The sequence below is a fragment of the Mastomys coucha genome, unplaced genomic scaffold (assembly GCF_008632895.1).
Source record: "Mastomys coucha isolate ucsf_1 unplaced genomic scaffold, UCSF_Mcou_1 pScaffold20, whole genome shotgun sequence".
Taxonomy (NCBI): domain Eukaryota; kingdom Metazoa; phylum Chordata; class Mammalia; order Rodentia; family Muridae; genus Mastomys; species Mastomys coucha.
The window spans coordinates 77,004,574-77,014,555 of record NW_022196903.1 but is presented as its reverse complement, the minus strand read 5'-3'; the positions used below and the strand labels follow the sequence as shown (position 1 = coordinate 77,014,555).

Below are 9,982 nucleotides of genomic sequence, written 5' to 3'. Positions count from 1 at the left end.
TCTCTCTCTTCCTGACATGGTCTCACTATTTAGCCCTGGCTAGCTGACTGGTCTGGAATTCACTGTGTAAACCAGACCAGCCTTGAGCTCATAAAGATCTGCCTACCTCTGCTACCCGAGTGATAGAATTAAAGGTTTGTGTTACTGTGCCCAGTTCTTATTTTAAAAAAATAGGGGCTGGAGAGATGGCTCAGCGGTTAAGAGCACTCACTGCTCTTCCAGAAGTCCTGAGTTCAATTCCCAGCAACCACATGGTGGCTCACAACCATCTGTAATGAGATCCAATGCCCTCTTTTGGTGTGTCTGAAGACAGCTACAGTGTACTCATATACATAAAATAAACAAATCTTTGAAAAAATAAGAAGAGAATGTGACAATGCTAAAATATCATTAAATTTTAAAAATGGTTTGAAGAGGGATTGGGAAATGGCTCAGTCAGCAGGGTACTTGCTGAGGGCCTGAGTCCCTGGCACCCACATACAAAAGTAGATGGAGCACAACTGTGGTCCCAGCACTAGGGAGGAGGAAATAGGCAGACTCCTAGAGTTCAAAGTCTGACCAACCTAAATGAATCAGTGAACTCTGTATTCAGTGAGAAATCTTGTATCTCAGAAAATAAGGTTGAGAGAAAGTGAGGAAGATACCAGATATTTACCTCTGTCATTCACACACATGCATGCATACATGTGAACATACCTCCATGTATACAATACACACACACACACACACCTGACCAGAAAAAAATGATGGAAAGTTCCAGAGAGAGAATGTGTGGGTCTGCGGCTGGCTGTCATTTCAAACACCCAGGAACATTCTCTAGACCTTGGCTAGGTAACTCTGATCTACTGATCATTGTGATTGCAGTGTCCCCCGTGATGCTTCTCATGATGACAGTTAATCTCAGGGAGCTTGATGGAAAGGGATCCCATTTGTCTGATGATCCCATTTGACACGTCTGGCTTCTGGTCTCCAGATACTCATAGAGATCTCTCAAGGATTTCTGGGGTCTTTACTGTTAGTAGATTTTTTTTTAAGAATTGAGGGCTTAAAAAATAAAGGAAAAAAAAAGGCAATCAGGCATAGTGGCACAGACCTTCAGTCCCAGCACTTGGGAGGCAGAGGTAGGCAGATTTCTGAGTTCAAAGCCAATCTGTCTCCACAGTGAGTTCACAGCTAAAGCTACATAGTAAGACCTTGTTTTGAGAAGAATTTTTTTAAAGTGCCTGCCAACCAAGACTGAAGGCATGAGTTCACTCCCCAGGACCTTCAGGAAAGGAGAGACCTGGCCCCGGTGGGCCGGCCTTACACTTCAACAGAAGTATCCCAGTCTGTGTATACCTCCACCACACTCCACAGCCCCCACAGTCAGTCAATCAGTCAATCCACCACACTCCACAGCCCCCACAGTCAGTCAGTCAGTCAATCAAACCACCACACTCCACAGCCCCCACAGTCAGTCAGTCAGTCAGTCAGTCAGTCAGTCAGTCAATCCACCACACTCCGCAGCCCCCCACAGTCAGTCAGTCAATCAGTCAATCAATCAATCAATCAATAGAGTTTAGGAATAGATTGGTAGTACACCTGTAATCTCAACACTAGAAAAGCAGAGGCTTCAGGATCAGAAATTGAAAATCATCCTTGGCTACCCAAGCAATTCAAGGCCAGCTAAGGGTATATGAGACCCTGTCTCAAAAAAAAAAAAGAAAAATTAACAGCCAGGCAGTGGTGGCACATGCCTTTAATCCCAGCACTTGGGAGGCAGAGGCAGGTGGATTTCTGAGTTCGAGGCCAGCCTGGTCTACAGAGTGAGTTCCAGGACAGCGAGGGCTACACAGAGAAACTCTGTCTCAAAACACCAAAAAAAAAAAATAATAATAATTAACAAAAACCCTTTAGGCACTTCAAAAATTAGAAAATGAGTTGAAGTTCAAAGCTGTCTGAAATGTGGAAAGGATGAACAATGCATACGTAAAATGAGAGCCTGCTGGATATAAGTAGTCATTGTCAAAGGAAGCTCAAAAGAAGGATTAAGCAGACTGGCATAAAGGTGATAATGGAACCAGCTGAGTCCAAAGTATCCATGCATCCAACCCCCGGAGAAGGGCCAAACAAGACTCTCTCTATAGATTTTGGTACTGATCAACTATTGCTGAGTAACAAACACCCACAAAACCTCAGTGGCACATAACAATAAGCACAGTTGCTTATACAGCTGTGGGTCAACAGAAAGTTAGCTAATCCAGGTCAGCTTTGGCCAGACAGCTCTACAGGTCTGCTCAGTACAGGTCGAGACCTGCATCTCAGATTTCAGGGCTAGGGGTGAAGGACTAGCAGCTCCTACAGAGAAGCCCTTCTCATAGAGGGAAGAGGTACAGAGAGTATGACTAACTATGCAAGGACATTTCCACTCCTGTTTGTGTCATAGTTGCTACCATCCCATTGGATAAGTCAATACATGGGCCAGCCAAAAGTCACAGGACAGAGGAACCCTCTCTCTCTGTGGAGGAGATGGGATGTGGCAAGGTAGAGAACATTTTGAGTGACAATCTAATCATCTTCCAATTTTATCTTATTGAGTTATTTTTATATTTATTCATTTTGCATGTGTGTTTGCCTACATGATGCACCACATGGAGATTTCAGATCCTCTGGAACTGGGGTTACATGTGGTTGTAAGCTGCCATGTGGGTGCTGGGAACAGAATTCAGGTCCTCTGCAAGAGCAACAAGTGCTCTTAACCACAGAGCCAGCTTTCCAGCCCCTATCTTTCATTATGACCACAAAGGCTACCCTTTTCAGGAATAGGCTAAGAAGACTTCTGGTTTCTGATCCTCCTTGCTCATTTTTATTGTTTTGTTTGTTTGTTTTTTGAGATTGGATCTTGTGTTGATCTGGATGGTTCAGAACTCTTCTGCTCATGTGAGCACCTAGTTTTGAAGCTCCCCAGTATCTGAGACCATAGCATGCAAAACTGTACCCCATTCTTGGGCACTGTCTTAGGGGATGGTCTTAATTTGCCACATTTTCTCTGCAGATCATCGCTCCTCCTGAGCGTAAGTACTCAGTCTGGATTGGAGGCTCCATCCTGGCATCTCTCTCCACCTTCCAGCAAATGTGGATCAGCAAACCAGAGTATGATGAGGCAGGGCCCTCCATTGTCCACAGGAAATGCTTCTAAAGTCAGAGGGCCTTCTCTGGGGTTCCCTGCAAGACTGCTGTCACCAGCCACAGACCATTAAAATCTTCAAGCCTTATTTCTCTGTGTGAGGCTCTTTTGTTCCTGGACACTCCTACATGTGTGTCTCACAGAGGATGCTAAGGGATTTTCAGGCATTATTATAATTATTTCTCTTCACCCTCATCCTTCTTGTTAGATTATATGTGTATGGGAGTTTTGCCTGTGTTTCTGGGTGTTACGTGTGTGCAGTACCCAAGAAGCACAGAAGAGGGCATTGCACCCCCTGGGACCTGAGTTACAGATGGTTGTGAACCTGCCATGCAGATTCTAGGAATTGATTCTGGATTTTCTATAAGAGCAACCAGTGCTCTTAACCACTGAGCCATCTCTCTAGTCTGTTGTTGTTGTTGTTACAATTATGTGTTTGTGTGGGTATATGTGCATGTGAGTGCAGGTACCTACAATGAACACAGGACCACATGGAGCCAAAGTTACAGTTACTGTGAGCCACCCCACAAGGGTGCTCTGTGCTAGGCACCAAGTTCAGGTTTTCTATAAGAGCAGCAAGTGCTCTTACCCACTGAGCCATCTCTTGAGTCCCTCATGAGACATTTCTAATCCCCACACTGCTCCTGAGTAGTAGGAGCTGTAATTATCCTCACATCACTGATAAGGGCTCACATTTCTGAAAGCCTGTGTTTCTTATTCCTACCTTATGAAAATAAGATGGCATTGTAGACTAGCTTTGGTGTCAAATATACTTGAACTTCCTTGGTTCTAGGAAATCTTCCCCAAGACCTCAACTCCTCTGGGCTTCCATTTATGGGCGTCCCTTGTCACAGCTAGCTTACATTGTGCTAGTTAGTATTGAAAGTAGGCCCTCATTTCTGTTGGATGTCTTTTCTTCATCTTTGTAGCCTAGTCCTGGCCTCCATGCTCCAGAAAATACATCCTGGCCCCCAGCCACTGCAAACATACATGCTCATGCTTCAAGGCAGTGGGGCCGGTGGCCAAGAGGAGAGACCTCAAATTCTTGGATAGTAACTCATGAACTTGAGTTCATGCTTCATAGAGAACATGTTTGAAAGACTCCTTGGAGGAACACAATCTTAGGATCTATTTCCCAGAAGCAGATCCTGAAATCAGGATTTGTGGGTGAGTCCCTGGGACATCTCTGGGGAGGCCTCATCTTGGGAGAGGCAGAACAGGAAGAGGAAACAGGGAGCCTTGGTCAGCAGAGATCTTTGAGGGGTTGCTTGCTTCTAATTCACACATATATCTCTAGAATCTAAGCCAAGCCAGAAGTAGAAAGCCAGCATCCAAATCCCAGCCTGCCCGGGGCTGGTGAGAGTACACCCTGGGAGCACAAAAGCTCTTTGACCTATGTGTGCTTCCTCAGGGACTTCTCCAAGGGACTGGCTGCTGGAAGGTAAAGCTCGGCATGTACACATACAACACACACAGTGTACACATTACACTACAGTACATACATACAGCATACACACACAGAAGATCCAAGGACAGGTGAAGACTGACTTACTCTTGAAGAATGCTCTGGAACCTCCACATGTCCACCTCAAGGGAGAGTGGATAGACTGACTAGTCTCACCCTCCCCATGCTCCATACCCACCCAACTTCCTTTATCTCCTCTTTACCCCTTGAAAAAAATCACAGAAAATGCCATCCTATGTTCTTCAAACTTTCAATTTATTGATAGAGGATAGATAGATAGATAGATAGATAGATAGATAGATAGATAGACAGACAGACAGACAGACATATATCTATCTATATGAGTATATGCATATGTGGGTGTACTTGTGCATGGAGGGTGGAAAGGGCATCCAGTATCCTCCTCTATTATTTTCTGCCTATTCTTTGAGGCAGGACCTTTCCCTGAACCTGGAGAAAGGTTCCCTTATGCTTTCTCAGCTAGCTGGAGACCAGCCTCATCAATCCTCATTGCTTCACCCACCTTAGAAGTACGGTTTCAGATTATGGAAATGCCTACAAATTTAGCAAGCAACATAAGTCCTGGGATCTGAACTCCAGTCCTCAGGATGATGAAGCAAGTGATCTCAATAGTTGCACCATCTCTCTAGTCCCCTGTCCAAGATTCTTCTGCTAATGTTACCTGCTGATAAAGAGAGGTTGTGTGATTTGAAAGTAAGAAGAAAATATCCAAAAGGAGGCTAGAGAGATGGTTCAATGGGCAAAGCACTTGCTGTACACGTCTAGGGACCTGAGCTGAGATCCTCATAACACACATAAAGTTGGATGTAGTAGCACCAATCTGCAACCTCAGTGTTCCCACAACTAGATGGGAACAGAGACAGATGGATGTTCAGAAGCTCATGGGCCAGAGAGCCTGGCATGCATAGCAGTAAACAAGAGACTCTGTCTCGAACAACATAGAAGGCAAAACCCCACACCTGAGGTTGTCCTCTGACCTCCATATGTGCACTGTGCTATATGGACTCACACATATACACGCATATATAAACATACGAATGTGCATGCGCACCACACATTAAATAAAGATGTCCAGGCAACTGAAGAATGCTACCTCTTTTAACATCTGCCTCATAATTTTTAGTGATGGCATGGTCTTTAATATGTTGTCAGCCAGTTTTACTTATGCTCACAGCATTTATAAGCACTTGAAAAATAATTGTAGAAATGGCCAGCCAATGACTGGTCTAGCTTGAGACCTATGCCACGAGAGGGAGCCCATGCCTAGCATAGCCTGGAAGACCAGGAACCAGAGGCTGGATAGCCCAGACACCTAGGATAGAACCAAACATGACTGGCTACTTAATTAATTAATTAAAAGTTCAAAAGACAATAACAGAGTTCCTAATGACATTCTGCTATACTGACTATAGCCCTGAGGCTAGCAAAATCATCATCGTCAGAGAGGCTTCGTCTAGCAGCTGTTGGGAGCAGATTCAGAGATCCACAGCCATTAGGCACTCTGACCATTTGGGCTGGAAGAAAGACTGACTGTAGGAGCCAGAGTGGTCAAGGACGCAAGAAGACAGCCCACACAATCAACTAACCAGAGCTCACAGGGGCTCACAGAGATTAAACTGACAATCAGGGAGCCTATACGGGTCTAACCTAGGTTCTCTGCATACATGTTATAGTTGTATAACAGTGGGAGTGGGGTGGGGAGTTCTCTCTGACTCTTTTGCCTGTTTGGGGGACTCCTTTCCTCCTACTGAGTTGCCTCATTCAACTTTAATGTAAAGGGATGTGCCTAGTCTTACTGCAATGATATGCCGTGTTTGGCTGATATCCCTGGGAGGCCTGCCCTTTTTTGAAGAGAAACAATGGCGGGGTGGGGATTGGATCTAGAAGGAGAGTGGAGGTGGGGAGGGGGTCTGGGAGGAGAAGAAGGAGGGGAAACTATGGTAGGGATGTAATATATGAGAGAAAAATAAAATTTAAAAAAAGAAAGCAAAAGAATCCATCCTTCGGAGCTGCACTGGGAGAGCTGCAGGGAACCTGACATAGAGCAGAGGCTTGGTGAAGGTGAGATGAGTGGAGGGAAACTGCCTGGCTGGGGTCTGGCAGGGCAGCATCAGCCCTACGCATTAACTCCAGCAGATGTCTCACAGACACCAGGAGCTGAAAAGTACCTCATTCCTCAAGGTAAGCGGAAGTGAATCACATTACACAACGTACCAAGACAGACGTTCTGGCCAGCTCCTGAGCTTGGAAAGATTCTTTTGACACCAACCAGTAGGAACTAATAGCTCTGGGGAGGAGTTACTTTAATGATGCATTTGATTGCTCTTCCTCAAGCATAGGATGGTGCCCTGATCCTGGAATCCAAAATGTTGCTCTCAGGCTAGTGTTTTGAATCTGTCCCCCTTTTGAAGGCCTTTAGGAGATGAGGCCTGTCTGAAGCAGTAGCTCTGTCTCTGAGGTGGGCCTTAGTCCATTGTCCTAGACTGAAATCCTTCAGAAACCAAGAGCCAACAAACTTTTCCTCCCATACCTTGCTCCTGTCAGGTATCATGCTACAGCAACAAGAAGAGTAACTCATCCACTTCTTATGTCTGTTCCATAAGACCCTAGCTACATGCCACAGGTTCTTTCTCTTAAGAATTTAGAATAGGATCAAAGAGATACTGAAAAGAAATTAGACCAGGTCTTGTATAGCCCAGGCTTGACCTCAAATTCCTTATGTAGTTGAAAATACACTTAACTCTTTTTTTTTAAAGATGCATTTATTATTTTTTTTTAGATTTATTTATTATTATAAATGAGTACACAGAAGAGGGTATTAGATTTCATTATGGGTGGTTGTGAGCCACCATGTGGTTGCCGGGATTTGAACTCACCACCTTCGGAAGAGCAGTCAGTGCTCTTACCCACTGAGCCATCTCACCAGCCCTACCCTTAACTCTTTATTGCCCTGTTTCTACCTCCAAGGACACAGTAATTATTACTATTATCATACCCAGCCTGATGAATTTTTATGAATGGCATAGCATATAATAAACATAAAGAGGATAAAAAGATCATTATTAACAGTGGCATCAGGGTAATTGGCAGCCAACTAGGTAAAAATGGTTTGGTTCATTAATTCACACTATAAATCCAAAATGAAAAAAATAGATAGGCATGATGACATGCCTGCACTGAGAAGGCTGAGGAAGAAGTTCAAGGACAGCCTGCTGAGCCATCTCTCTAGCCTTATGCTGATTCACACACACACAGAGACACACACAGACACACAGACACAGACACACACACAGACACACAGACATACACACACATACACAGACACACACAGACACACACACATACACACACACACAGACACACATACACAGACATACACACACATACACAGACACACACACATACACACACACACAGACACACATACACAGACACACAGACACACACAGACACACACACATACATACACATACACACACATACATACACATATATACATACACACACATACACAGACACAGACACACACACATACACATACAGACATACACACACAGAGATGGCTACTGGTGTGTGGCAGTGGCAATGGATAGAATTTAGCAGCTCCAGTCTCCACCTGCATCCTACTTAGATTACCCAAAACCTTTTCATGTATTTTAAGTTTTAAATAATGAATATTTATTTCATTTGTATTTGTTTAGGAGTAAGGATACATAGCCAAAGCACAAGTGCAGTGGACACATGCTGACTCTTTCATTTCACCATGTGGGACCTGAGGATTGCAACACTGGGGTGAACAGGCTCAGCAGCAAGTGCCGTTAGCCAACTTACAAGCCCCCCCCCCCTCCTTTTTGAGCTAGTCTTGTGTATCCCAAGATGGCCTCCAATGCACCAACGTAGCCAAGGATGACTTTGAACTTCTGATCCTCCTGCCTTCACCTCTCAAGTTCTAGGATTACAGTCTTGTGCCAACATATTGGGTTTCTGTGATCAAGATCCATCCCACAGCTTTGTGCACGCTAGGCTCCACAGGTCACAGCTTTCCAACAACTGCAGGACTGTAGGTTTTATGTTCCAGAAAGTCTCTCCCATCCTCCTCTCCTCTCACTCACTGCATGTCTCATTCTGAGTCCTGTGCAGGTCTCCTCTCCAGGATTCATTCCCGTAGAACCAGCCCCATACTTGATCCAACTCGTTATCCTGATAAGATTCTTCCAAGTGAGCATTTACCTATTTAAAAGTCAAAATAAAATGGAGTATAATAAGATAATGGTCCGACATTGTGCTGGCAGTTACACAGAATGACAAACATTACTTGTGTAAGTTATTGGATTGTGTTCCCTTCCTGCTTAAAATAGTCCATTTTCTTCCTGTAGGTAATAAAATCCCAAAGTATGGAGGGAGAAGGCATTTATCTTAGGGCCAGTGAGACGGCTCAACAGATGAAAACACTAGCTGCCAAGACTGTCAGCCTGAGTCTGAGCAGACTCTTACAAGTCATCCTGACCTTTACATGTGTGCCCTCAACGAGTAAATAAAATAATACATAGCGGGCATGGTGGAGCACACATATAGGCTCACCACTTAGGAGGAGGAGGCAGGAGGACCAGCCTTGTCTCAAAATATCAAAATAAATATGTACGGCAAGATGTGTGGTTTTGTTCTCTTTTTCGAGACAGGGTTTCTCTGTGTAGCCCTGGCTGTCCTGGAACTCACTCTGTAAACCAGGCTGGCCTCGAACTCACAGAGAGGTCAGCCTGTCTACTTCCCAAGTGCTGGGATTAAAAGCATGTGCCACCACCACCCAGAAGTTTAAGATTTTTAATTATAATTTTTATGGTGTGGAGATCCAACCCAGGGCCTTGTGTGTGCTAGACAATTATTTTACAATTAAGCTATATCTCCAACCCTCCATTTATTTTTATTTTTCTCTAAAAATGCAAAGGTTAGCATGCCCAAAGCCATAGCTTCTAAAAGCACTTGCAACCAAGCCTGACTACCTGAGTTTGATCCCAGGGACCCACATAGTAAAAACAGGGAACTATTCCTGCAAATTGTCCTCTGAATTACAAATATATATATGTATGTATACATATATATGTGTATATATATAGTCACACACATACACATATACACACATGATGTCTTATATATCATATATACACATGTATAGATCACATGTACATAAATTATATATACATATATTACAACAAAAGGGCTATACATATATGTATTTTACACACACACACACAAATTAAAACAACAAAAGGGCTGTGAACGCCTGAACTCTACTTCAGCACACCCTCCTACACCACAACACCCAGACACCC

At 44.0% G+C, this 9,982-nt stretch overlaps 1 protein-coding gene across 1 annotated transcript in view; it reads left to right on the top strand.

Moving 5' to 3' along the window:
* The window catches only part of Actg2 (actin gamma 2, smooth muscle), a 24,838-nt gene extending 21,584 nt beyond the window's left edge, over positions 1–3,254 (top strand). The window contains exon 9 of the mRNA XM_031382313.1: positions 3,035–3,254. Coding sequence (XP_031238173.1) covers positions 3,035–3,178 — 144 coding nt within the window. The 3' untranslated portion in view covers positions 3,179–3,254. The remainder of the gene's footprint in view (positions 1–3,034) is intronic.
* The last annotated feature ends 6,728 nt before the right edge of the window (positions 3,255–9,982 follow it).